General features: G+C 43.5%; 1 protein-coding gene across 2 annotated transcripts in view; it reads left to right on the top strand.

Moving 5' to 3' along the window:
• LOC130121976 (solute carrier family 12 member 2-like) overlaps positions 1-13359 on the top strand; it is a 138143-nt gene that overhangs the window by 120788 nt on the left and 3996 nt on the right. For both annotated transcript variants that reach the window (XM_056290975.1, XM_056290976.1), the window contains 2 exons: positions 942-1077; positions 10540-10607. In XM_056290975.1, coding sequence (XP_056146950.1) covers positions 942-1077; positions 10540-10607 — 204 coding nt within the window. The remainder of the gene's footprint in view (positions 1-941; positions 1078-10539; positions 10608-13359) is intronic.

Genomic DNA, 13359 nt, shown 5'->3' with positions numbered 1-13359 from the left:
CAGTAGTCACCGCAGCTCGTTTTGTTGCTTGTTTTGTTGAATCCATGGCATTTGGGTCACAGATGCTGACAGTGTGTTTGTTTGTGTTTAGCACCGGCGTGGCGTTGATCAGTGCGTCATGTCGTGCTGCATTTCTATTGGCTGGCCAGTAGACGTAGGTTGTAGCAGTAGTCACATTGTGAGATGATCATCCTACATTTCTGACACTGTCAGACTTTTGTCCCAGGTTATCTTCGGTCACAAGACCATGATAACGGCCGTGTTTGAACCTGTGTCACAGTGCAACGTAGGACCACAGATTTGGAGCCACGAGCAAAGATATCGCAAAGTTTGGTCCTCTGTCATCTGAGACGGCCCACATCACACAGTCTGTAGGAGGCTGAAGAAAGTCACTGATTTGTATTAAACACTGACGGTTAATTGTTCACTACAATAACATATTGTACAAAACAATCACAACGAAAATATGCAGCTCTGTATTTCAGGTATACATTTCATAAAATTATATATATATATATATATATATATATATATATATATATATATATATATACACACACACACGCGCACACACGCACACACACAACACTCTGCATGTATTGCAAGTGTATCCTTCCTGGAAGAGGGGTCCCTCCTGTGTTGCAAGTTATCATTGGCTAACCTTTCAAAACTTTCTGAAAACTACTGTCAGTAAGTTTTGCAAATAAGATGCTTGTTTAAGTGGTTAGACAAAGCCTAATTTACCGACTATGAAAATAGATACACACACACACACACACACACACACACACACACACACACACACACACACACACACACAGATATTCTGCTCTTAATGTACAGACCCTGTCCATGGTTATTTCCCCAGTGTAGCAAAACAGTATTGTGCGTGTTATTACACCTCTACAAGTGCACTTAACCCTGACCTGATTGTTTGCCAGCATGTTGGCCTTTGAGGAGATGGTTGAGCCATACCGACTGAAGGAGGATGACATGGAGCAGGACGCTGCTGAGAGGCTGAAAAACAGTGAACCCTGGAGGATTACCGATAACGAGCTCGAGCTTTACCGTGCAAAGGTGAGTCCACCGCCAAGCATTCTGGTCTGGTGCAGCACCGAACCCACAAAGTACGCGAGCAGTCTCTTTTTTTCTTTTTTCTTTTCCACCTTCCATGTGGCTGCAGCCCTTTTACATAGAGGTGTGCTATGTAAAAAAAAATTTTTTTTCTCAATTAAGTTTTTATTGAGTTTTCAAAAAAGGGATAAACAGAACAGTACAACAAAATCAACACAAAAAAGAATACAGTAAGATATACAAACCTCAATTCCAATGAAGTTGGGACGTTGTGTAAAACGTGAATAAAAACAGAATACAATGATTCGCAAATCCTTTTCGACTGATATTCAATTGAATACACAACAAACACAAGATATTTAATGTTCAAACTGATAAACTTTATTGTTTTTTGCAAATATTCACTCATTTTGAATTTGATGCCTGCAACACGTTCCAAAGAAGCTGGGACAGGGGCAACAAAAGACTGGGAAAGTTGAGGAATGCTCAGAAAACACCTGTCTGGAACATTCCACAGGTGAACTGGAAACAGGGGAGTGTCATGATTGGGTATAAAAGGAGCATCCCCGAAAGGCTCAGTCGTTCACAAGCAAGGATGGGGCGAGGTTCACCACTTTGTGAACAACTGTGTGAGCAAATAATCCAACAGTTTAAGAACAACGTTTCTCAACGTACAACTGCAAGGAATGTAGGGATTTCATCATCTCCAGTCCATAATATCATCACAAGATTCAGAGAATCCAGAGAAATCTCTGCACGTAAGCGGCAAGGCCCAAAACCAATATTGAATGCCCATGACCTTCGACCCCTCAGGTGGCACTGCATTAAAAACCGACATCATTGTGTAAAGGATGTTACCAGGTGGGCTCGGGACCACTTGGGAAAACCATCATCAGTTAACACAGTTCGTCGCTACATCTACAAGTGCAAGTCAAAACTCTACCATGCAAAGCCAAAGCCATATATCAACAACACCCAGAAACGCCGCCGGCTTCTCTGGGCCCGAGCTCATCTGAGATGGACTGACGCAAAGTGGACAAGTGTGCTGTGGTCTGACGAGTCCACATTTCACATTGTTGTTGGAAATCATGGACGTCGTGTCCTCCGGGCTAAAGAGGAAAAGGACCATCCAGATTGTTCTCAGGGCAAAGTCCAAAAGCCAGCATCTGTGATGGTATGGGGGTATGTTAGTGCCCATGGCATCATGGGTAACTTGCACATCTGTGAAGGCTCCATTAATGCTGAAAGGTCCATACAGGTTTTGGAGCAACATATGCTGCCATCCAAGAGACGTCTTTTTCAGGGACGTCCCTGCTTATTTCAGCAAGACAATGCCAAGCCACATTCTGCAGGTGTTCCACCAGCGGGGCTTCGTAGTAAAAGAGTGCGGGTACTGGACTGGCCTGCCTGCAGTCCAGACCTGTCTCCCATTGAACATGTGTGGTGCATTATGAAGCGCACAATACGACAACGGAGACCCCGGACTGTTGAGCAACTGAAGTCGCACATCAAGCAAGAATGGGGAAGAATTCCACCTACAAAGCTTCAACAAGTAGTGTCCTCAGTTCCCAAACGCTTATTGAGTGTTGTTAAAAGGAAAGGTGGTGTAACACAGTGGTGAACATGCCCCTGTCCCAGCTTCTTTGGAACGTGTTGCAGGCATCAAATTCACAATGAGTGAAGATTTGCAAAAAAACAATAAAGTTTATCAGTTTGAACATTAGATATCTTGTCTTTGTAGTGTATTCAATTGAATATAGGTGGAAAAGGATTTGCAAATCATTGTATTCTGTTTTTATTTACGTTTTACACAGCGTCCCAACTTCTTTGGAATTGGGGTTTGTACAAACATAAAAATAAAATAATAAACAGTTGTCTGGAAATATTTCACTATTCACTCAAATATTTTAATTAGGCATTTGTTTAGTCAGTGTCATTTCCCATATAAATGTTCCGTTTTCCCAGTTCTTTTTAAATACATTCTCTTGGACTCCTAAAATGTATGTCCACTTTTCCTTAACAAAAATGTCTTGGACAATTTCCATCCACTGTTCCTGTTTTGAAGCGTTAGCCCTTAAGCCAGTTTGTGGTAACGGCTTTCTTACTTGCTGCAAGTAAAAGTTTAGTGAAGTAGAGATCTTCTCTCATCACAACATCGTCAATGTTACCAAGATACATCACAGGGTAGGTGTCTGGGATTTCATATCTCAAAATATTGTTGTTACCTATGTTTACATTCTGCCAGTATAGCCTTATCTTTGTGCATTTCCAGAAAATATGTGAGTGGTCAGCCTCCATGCCCCCATACAGCCTCCAACACTGTTGTTGTGCAGGAAGTTGCTACTTTTTATTTTGGGTGTTATGAAAAAGCAAGTTAGATTCTTCCAGCAGAATTCCCTCCATATTTGGGTGTTTGTGGATGTACATTGTGTCTCACATATTTGGTACCATTCTTTCAAACCATATTTTGCCTTTAAATCTTTGGTACCATTCTTTCAAACCATATTTTGTCTTTAAATCTTGGAAGCTCGTAGATTAACCATTTTCTAGAACTGTACACATTGCCGTAATGCCTTTTTGTGCCCATTCTTTGAATATTGGGTCATACACCCCTGGCTTAAACTTTGAGTCATATGCAAACCACCTCAGTGTGTGAACTGCTGTCTTTAATTTCTGTTGTTCTACAATAACATTCCATATTTCTAACGTAAAAGCTACTATTGGATCCATAACGTGTTTCATTGTCCCTGTTAAATATTTGTTTCCCACCAGAATCTGGGTCTGGTAACCCTGTATCTCCCCTTCCATTTCTTTCCGTCGAGATTCATAGTCAGGTCTACACCAACAGGTCAGAGGTCTGAGTTGGGCTACATAAAAATATTCCCTCAGATTTGGTAAAGCCATTCCCCCCTTCCTTTTAGGCAGTTGGAGTGTCATAAATTTTATTCTTGGCTTTTTTGCTGTTCCAAATGAATCTAGAGATCATCTTCTCCCAGGCTATGAATTTGTTTTGGTGAACATTGATTGGGAGAGATTGGAATAAATACAGTAGTTTAAGTAGGATGTTCATTTTAACCACTTGTATTCTGGCGCTGAAGTCTAAAAGGAGGGTAGACCATCTTTCAACATCCTTTTGGATGTTTTTATCAATTTTGTTATAATTGGTTTCAAACATGTTGGAAAGTGTTTTGGTTATAGTTACACCGAGATACTTCATTGCTTTAGAGTTCCATTTCATATTATATGTATCTCTGATTTTTTGGGATGGAAAATTATACCCGAGTATTGTCCATATATTTTAAGTAGGTTCATTAGGTTTGGGAAACATACATCTGGCTGTTCGAGAAAAATAACGTCATCTGCGAAAAGACTAATGATATGTTCTTCCCCCCCTATATTGACACCCTGCAGGTCTTCACTCTGCCTTATTGCTTGTGCTAAGGGTTCGGCGTATAAAGCAAAGAGGGTAGGAGAAAGAAACCAGCCTTGTCTTGAACCTCTCTCCAGCTGAATCCTATTAGACAGGATTCAATTTCCCTTAATCCTAGCTGTAGGCTCATGATAAGTAGTTTTAATACACCAGATTGCATTTGCATTGAAACCAAATCTCTTCAGTACTTCATATAAAAATATCCAACTAAGCATTTGATAGTGCTTTTTCTGCATCCAAGCTAACCAGAACAGTAGTTGTACCCTTTTTTTGAGCATGGTCTGGAGGGTTCTTCTAATATTGTCCTGTGTTTGGCACCCTCTAATAAATCCAGTTTGATCTTCACTGATCAGGTCTGTACGAAAAGACTCAAATCTTTTGCAAATGATTGAGGTAAATAGCTTGTAGTCTACATTTAAAAGTGAGATTGGCCGACATTTTTTACATTATTCTTTGTCTTTGCCTTCCTTAGGTAAAATAGTAATAATTGCTTCCTTCCAAGACGGGGGGGGGGGGTGCCTTCTTTAAGGGTCCAGTTAAAACAGGACAGAAGCAGAGGTGTTAGCTCCATCTTAAGGCCTTATACCATTCTGAGGAAACCCATCGCCTGGTGATTTACTGGACTTTAGTCTACTAATTGCAGCTTCCAGCTCCTTAACTGTAAATTGTGACGTAATGGTGTCATTCTGTATCTCACCAATAGATGGCAGGTCGAGTGAGTTAAGAAACTATATAAATGCAGCTTGATTGATTTGATTGAAAACTTCTTATTTTTTCTCAGCTGATGGTGGTTTGGAATACAGTCTGTTATAGTACTCTTCAAATATTCTTTCTTTCTCATCTGGCTTATGTAATAATTGGTTTGTTTGAGGGTCCCTTATTTTATGAATGACATTAGAGGTCTGCTGTTTATGCAAAGCGTCTGGCCAGGAGTCTAGCTGATTTTAGACCTGCTTCATAATAAGTCTTCTTTACATATCTTGCCCTTGTGTTCTATATCTCCCCTGAGGGTCTCATCTATCCCCTCCCTTGATTCCTTAATTTGTTGTAATACCAACTGGTCCTCAGTGTTTTTAATGCTTTTTCTCCAGTTCTTTCAGTTTTCCTACTTTGGGTTTGTAGGTGGCTAGCCATGCCCTTTTTTTTGTGATATTGTCAGGGCGACCAGCTTTCCAGAAACAGGGGTGTAGAGGGGGGGACGCTATTTTAATGACATCTTCACAGAGAATACTGCACACTGACACATGCTTCATTCACAAACCACACACGAATCATCCCAGTTCATAGCAAAGGATCCGCACATTTATTCTACACCAAACGCATACAGTCAGGTATGTGCAATTTTATAATTAAAGGCTGCAGTAGCTCCAGGTCGGAGGGGGAGTCAAATCATTGCCACTACTTATATTCAACATCACTGGTTTCCTTAGTCATTACCATTGCGCTACACAGTATAGGCCTAATTAAGTTTGAAGTTGAGATTGTAATCCATAAAACACATCAAGCACAGCAGGCCGCGCCTAAAAAAAGTCACCAGTGTTACTCACCATTGCTGTTTTTATTTGGATCACAGGACGTCCTGCTCAAAAAAGTCAAAGAAATCGCCACACTGGATCAGGCGGAGAATCCTTGAGAGATTCGGTTGAAGGTCTCGTTCTTGTGTCTTCAGCCGAGCCGATGGTATCTCAGCAAAGTTGTCACATAGCCTGTCGGATCCCACTTGTTTAGCTTTGGCCCGTGTAGTTTGATGAACATCAAGGCGGACACCCGTTCAGTCAGTAACTTCGTGCGGATCGGGGGGAGAGTTAGATTCATCTGGCTGAATCCCCTTCCGCACTCCGCAGTGCTACAATGGGATGAGTTTGGTGCAATTCATTAAAGGCCTGAGCTCATCGGGTGTAACATCCCCATTGTTCACGATAAAGTCTCCGGATCCATTAATTGCACTAAAAGTTGGCAGCCTGAATCTCTTACAGAGTTCACTTGTTTCCACCTCTCCAAAACCGGGTACTGGTGCTGGTGGCCAGTTGTCGTGTTCCAGGACTTTCAGTTGCGCAATTCAATGGACATACTCCGACTGGCCTGGGAGGTTGCTGCTGGCCCTGATGCGATGCTGAACATTCGATGGTTCAAATTATTGCTTAGACTTCTAATAAACTGTTGATGACTGATGGAAACTATTTTTGAGTTATCTGTCAGCACAATTGTGCCCAACCTGCCTGCTGATATTGCTGTTTCAGCTGCAAGGATTTTGGTCCCTGGTTAGTCTCCCAGTCCATCAATGAACCGAATGCTACGTCTGATCAGTTTGTCTGCATAGGCTACTGACGTTGTGCGGTTTAGTAAGCATTCTGATAGCAGGGCTAGCTCGTTTAGTGTGTCATACATGAGTGCTAAATCTAACATGAACTGCTTTGAAGTCAGCCGCCTTAACAGACCGTCATACAGTTTCCTATTGGCGGTCGATCATTTCTCATCTGTCTTTGCAAAGCTAAAGTGAGCACACAGTGACCCAAAATGATTTCAAACAGCAGACACTGTGCGGAAAGAACTGGCCCCCATCTCGTGCTTAACACACGTTATTCCTAGACCGTCCTTCCAATCCGTGCGTTTTTCCTGCACGGCCTTCTGTTTTTTCATCGATTTAATCAGCACATCTTTCATAGCCATGTTAATTGTCTCAGCCTCCTCAATTCATGTTTCTGCTTCATTCAGTCTGGTTTCATGGGCCTGGATTTGTGTGGAGTTAGCAGAAAGTTTTTGATAAATTTCCTGCTTCACATCCCTGGTTTCAGATTATATGTCTAATTTGAATTGTTCTTTAAGTTCCTGTTAGTCCATTTTATGCTCAGCCCTGGCGTCCCGTATTTCCTTACTGATGCTGTGGAACACTGAGTCCATGGTTCCTGCCGAGTCGCTGTTTGAGCGTTGAGCATCGTCCTTCTCCACTGAATTCTTTCCTTCTTGTTCGTCACATTTCTTTTGACTTCTAGTTTTCTTTCCCCCACTCATTCCAATAAAGATTACATCGGTGTGTGTGGCAATTAGTGAATTAAGGGGGCTAATTTGAACTTGCTATCGGGAGCTCAAAGTTAAGCAGCCATCTTTCTTGTCTCACCACCGGAAGTCCACTGTGTAAATGTATATTAATAACAGTTTGTTATTCTTTGAAACATTTTCAGATAGAACATGTTTTTAATTTGGGCTGTATGAAATGGCTGTAGGTAATTAATAGATTTGTTGTGACATTAATAAATGGAAAGACCCCAGTCAGAGCCCCAATTCCTATCACCTTGTCAGATAGGTCAGTATTGCACAGGCACTAAGGAATGTATTGCTTCAATTGACTACATTTGCCATCAACATTGATTGGAAATCCACATAAAAAAACAGCAAAATTTCCCTTTAAGACCAGCATGCATTCATGTGGGCATGGATTCTGCAAGATACTGGATGCATTTTGCAAGCATGCTCGTGGAAATTATTGTGTTGTGCCTTTACTGCAAATTGGACAGCTCCACAGTCTTACTGCAAACAGTCCTTTCCACCTCCCAAAAATGCTTGATTAGGTTGAGATCCAGGGACTGTGGAGGCAATGAAAATTCACCGTCATGTTACTGGAACCATTTGGAGACAGTATGTTGCTTGTGACATAGTGCAGTGTCATGCTGGAAGAGTCCATCCAAGTTGGGATTAGCTGTAGCCATGAAGGGATGAACTTGGTCAGTAACAATGTTCGGATATGGTGTGCTGTTTAGACGTTCTTTGGTGATTATCAGGGGCCCTAAAGTGGAGCAGGAAAACATTCCCCACACCATCATGTTACTTGCACCAAATTCTGATCCTTCCATCAGCATGATACCAAAGGAACTTGGATTCTTCTTACCAGGCAATTTTTCCCCCACTCAACAGTCCAATCTTGATGCTCCTGTGCACACTGGAGACACCTCTTCACCTTCTTTGCTGACAACACTGGACCTCAAGATGGTCTTGAGCTGTTATGACCCATTTCAGACAAAGTCTTGATAAGTGGTGCGTTCTGAGATGACATTCGGCACGCCAGTGTTGAATTCCAATGTGACTTCTTGGTTATGGCCAGTCTGTCACCTGCGCAATTCTCTCCTTTCTCCTTTGACCCCACTGATGAACAAGTTGCCTTCCACAGGAAGGAAACAGCTAGCTGCAAAAGACTACCAGTGATGGGTAAGGTCTGTCGTGGCAATTATTTAATTCCACTCTGACAATAGATGAGGAGTGAGACAAAAATCTCTTACAGTATTGTCACACTTTAATATATGTTCATGAACATGACACACAAGCCCAGATGCTTGAACACGCGCAGATCAGTACAGCACAGTACAGTAGTCTCCCTTACAGGGCAGTTGTCTGTTCTTCCCCTCCTTATCTCATGTCTTCCAGCTCTCATCCCACCAAGGCCATTTCTCCAACTAGTGTGTACAGCCTTGCTTACACTCAGTGAGTCTCCCACACATTCCTCTGCTATCAACCAACAGTTACCAACAGGCCTTCACTTGTTCACATGGAGAAGACACCTCGTAAGACTGCCTTTGTTCTGTTACACATGGACTGTAAGCATCTCTCTAAGCAATGTAAAATACAGTTAAACATGGATTAAAAGTAAGCAGAGGTCACTGGTAGTTTTTTGCTTTTCGCTTCATTCTTGGTAAACCCTCGAAACAGTTGTGCATGAAAAGTCCGGGACAACAACCATTTGGGAGATGCTGGAAGCAAAGCGCCAACTAACATGGCGTTTTCAAACATGCCACTTTCATAGCCGTTAAGGTCCCTCGTTTTGCCCACTCCAATACTCAAATGAAGACTGACCGATGCTGGAAATGTTGGTTTGCATGATATATACCACACACTGCAGTCATATAGGAATATATGACTGCCATTTGTGTGTAGGTGGGGGTGTGTATCTAATAAACTGGCACCTCAGTGTATGTGATCAGTGACAAATTCACTGCCTCCATCCCTCCAATCCTTGATCAAGATGTTTAAGCTATAAATCTTTGTACGGTTGCTTGTACAGTTCATTCCTACGCATGAATTAAACATTTCTGAGAGCCTATCATGCAGCTGTTTCATAAAAGTATAAATTCATATTTTTTGATTGAATATTAACACCCTGGTAGACTTCTGGTTTTGGGTGGCGTGGTGGTCTATTCCATTGCCTACCAACACGGGGGTCGCCAGTTCGAATCCCTGTGTTACATCTGGCTTGGTCAGGCGTCCCTACAGACACAATTGGCTGTGTCTGCAGGTGGGAAGCCGGATGTGGGTATGTGTCCCGGTCGCTTCACTGGCGCCTGTTGGGGGGGGGGGGCTTGGGGGAATAGCATGATCCTCCCATGCGCTACATCCCCCTGGTGAAACCCCTCACTGTCAGGTGAAAAGAAGCGGCTGGCGACTCCACATGTGGTATGTGGTAGTCTGCAGCCCTCCCCGGATCGGCAGAGGGGGTGGAGAAATGACTGGCGTGGTTCGGAGGAGTGGGGTAATTGGCCGGATACAATTGAGAGAAAAAAGGGGGGAAAACAAAAAGACTGAGACCCCACAGAGCGCTTTACCCACCAAAGACTTTTAATTGACATTTTGTAGTCTCTTAACATGGGTGTACCTCGGGTGTTTTTCAATCCCGGTTTGAATAAATGGGCTGTTGTGCCCTGACTGACTATCTGTGTCCATGCCTTTGTTCCAGGGAGTCCCAGCTATTTGCCACAATGGGATAATGCAGTAGTGACAATGAATAAGGTCTTTGTCTTTAATGGGGGGATCAAAACAGGCCCTATGAGATAGTCCCAGATTATAGTAGGCTAAACCAGTCGTGTCCGTCTTGCTGCACGCTCAATAATCCAGGTAAGAAAACCAAAGGAAGTTGAATCAGTTCGAATTGGTTTCTCTCTCAGTAAACACCGTGTCCAGATGAGCTGATTCAACGTCCTGTGATAACTATCACCATTATAACCGTGTCTGTCTAACCCGAGTCCACGTGTTTGTCTTTGCTCCTCCAGACTAATCGCCAGATCAGGCTGAACGAGCTGCTGAAGGAGCATTCAAGCACAGCCAACCTCATCGTCATGTAAGTCCCCCTGCTTGTGTGTCTTGAGACGGAGAGGGTTTTCCTTGAACCCTGTCGTTGTGTAAGTGCTGCATAAACAGAAAAACAAGGAGCTTCCTCCACACCACTTAACTGGGTGTGTACCCAGGAACCTTTTCTTCCATCCTCATCCTCATCCTTACCGCTTATCCTCATCCCCTTCTTCTTGGTGTATTTGCTTTAGAAATTGGGCTTATGCTGTAAGGGGAAGTTTAAGTGAGCATTCATTGAGCCCAAACAGTGTTAACAAGTTTTCACTCAGACAAGTTTGAACCTTTCCCACATAGCAACCAAATTTATCAAAACTTAGTTGAAAGTAAAGAAGAAAATTGGATGATGATGCTAAATGTAATGTAAAGATGGTGTCAAAGTAGTCAAATTCTAATATTCCCAGCCAGTCACCAAAGGTCAAAAATGCACACAATTACACAATTTCAATGCACAATGGGTTATAAACGCTGAGTATTCTAATTACATTGGAGGAAAATAACGTTTGCATCCAAGAAAAAAAAGAGAGTTAAGAGTGTTTGTCCCGTATCCATGTCTGTGGCAGTGATGAACTTGATGGGAAGGTATGCTGGTACTTCAGAACATGGGGCTGAGTTGGATTTGTTGAGGGCAGGGTTCCCAGACTGGTTCATGCTGTGACCTGCCTGTTGAGGTACTTTTTGGCCTGTGACCCAGCTAATATTTTTGGCATGTATTGGAAACTCTGAAGGGAGCCCTGACTTGCTTGCAAATTTGGGTGGAGGGACCCAGGATCTCTAAAACGCTTGCTGAGGAAGGACTTGGTATTTTTGGAAGTGTGGTGGCAGAATCTAATGTCCCAGGATCAAGTTTGGTCAGACAACTGCCATTAGTGTAAGTGATGTGGAAGTGAGACACAGCCAGCCTAGATTTTGCTGCTGGAATGGAGGGGGTCCGAAAAAAGGATGCTGGTAGAATCTGGCTTTACCACAGAACAGACAGAGACACCTGAGGTGTTGAATGCACAGTAGAGGGTAATGCTACTGACTTCTGTCAGTCAACAAGACTTGACAGTGTGGCTATGGAAACATCTGGTTAAAACTGTCAAACTATCTACAAACCTAACAAGACTAAGAAGATATCATTCAGCTTTATTTTACTACTCCTACTACTTCTCCTCCTCCTCCTCCTACTACTACTACTACTTTCGGCTGCTCCTGTTAGGGGGCGCCACAGCGGATCATCCGTTTCCATCTCTTCCTGTCCTCTGCATCTTCCTCTGTCACACCAGCCACCTGCATGTCCTCCCTCACCACATCCATAAACCTCCTCTTTGGCCTTCCTCTTCTCCTCTTCCCTGGCAGCTCCATATTCAGCATCCTTCTCCCAGTATACCCAGCATCTCTCCTCCACACATGTCCAAACCATCTCCATCTTGTCTCTCTTGCTTTGTCTCCAAACCGTCCAACCTGAGCTGTCCCTCTAATATACTCCTTCCTAATCCTGTCCTTCTTCGTCACTCCCAGTGAAAATCTTATCATCTTCACCTCTGCCACCTCCAGCTCCACCTCCTGTCTTTCTGTCAGTCTTTTATTCAGTTTTATTTTTATTTATCTACACTCAAAGGCATACTGAGTAGGACCCATATCCCCTCCACTCCCCAGAAGTAGGTCATCTAGAAATGTACCTACTCCATTATTACTAGTAGCCTGTTGAGAGCGACCAATGGACAACACATTTTTTTCAAACGTTTTGCTTCCTGAAAAAAAAAAGAGCGATTAGACAATGTCAAGCTGAACACAGAAATGATTTCAGATTTGCTGTATCACGTAGGACTTTGGAGAAACGTTAAAATAACTCATTGAATTTAACATGTGTTTAATTTAACCTTGTGTTAGTCCAGCTGAGCTTCAAGTGTCTTCGGCATGTCCAGGCTGCCCAAGACAACATGTGCACAGCACCGACAGAGTACTCAGGCGTGTGTGGACTGACCAACACAGCTTGCTTTGTGGGCAGTGTACTAGTAGACTCAAAAATGACGAGAAATCACAAAAACAGGTTGTTTCTACAAAACGGTGTGTGATAGGAACAGTTTAAGGTGCTTTTCGTGATCAGCAGCCCAAAGTCCATAACATACACCCAAGAGTGTTCAGGAAGCAAACTCTTCAGTGTCTGTGTCTACCTTGTGCCCGTCTTCCTTGTTGTCTCAGTGTCCAGGATGGTCTGCAACAAATGCCACTCCCAGCAACGAGTGAGCACAGCACTTAAACACAACTACATCGGGGCAAATGCCAAGCAGGCAGGGCTCGGTCCAGAACCGGGGTGAAGGTCAGGTTGACTTGCTGCTGGTGCCGCAGAGAAGAGGATGGGGATAAAAAGTGATGCTGAGTTGTGGGGTTTGTGTCTTGTTAAGCAAGGCAGGAGGGGGCCAACTTTTAAAATCATGTTGAGGCCGTCGGGGTAGTGTAGCAGTCTGTTCCGTTGCCTACCAACATGGGATCGGCGGTTCGAATCCCCGTGTTACCTCCGGCTTGGTCGGGCGTCCCTACAGACACAATTGGCCGTGTCAACGGGCGGGAAGCCGGATGTGGGTATGTGTCCTGGTCGCTGCATTAGCGCCTCCTCTGGTCGGTCGGGGCGCCTGTTCAGGGGGGAGGGGGAACTGGGGGGAATAGCGTGATCCTCCCACGTGCTACGTCCCCCTGGTGAAACTCCTCACTGTCAGGTGGAAAGAAGTGGCTGGTGACTCCACATGTATGGGAGGAGG

Source organism: Lampris incognitus, chromosome 12 (assembly GCF_029633865.1).
Source record: "Lampris incognitus isolate fLamInc1 chromosome 12, fLamInc1.hap2, whole genome shotgun sequence".
Lineage (NCBI taxonomy): Eukaryota > Metazoa > Chordata > Actinopteri > Lampriformes > Lampridae > Lampris > Lampris incognitus.
The sequence above is the reverse complement of the archived record's forward strand: the minus strand, read 5'-3'. Positions and strand labels throughout refer to the sequence as shown.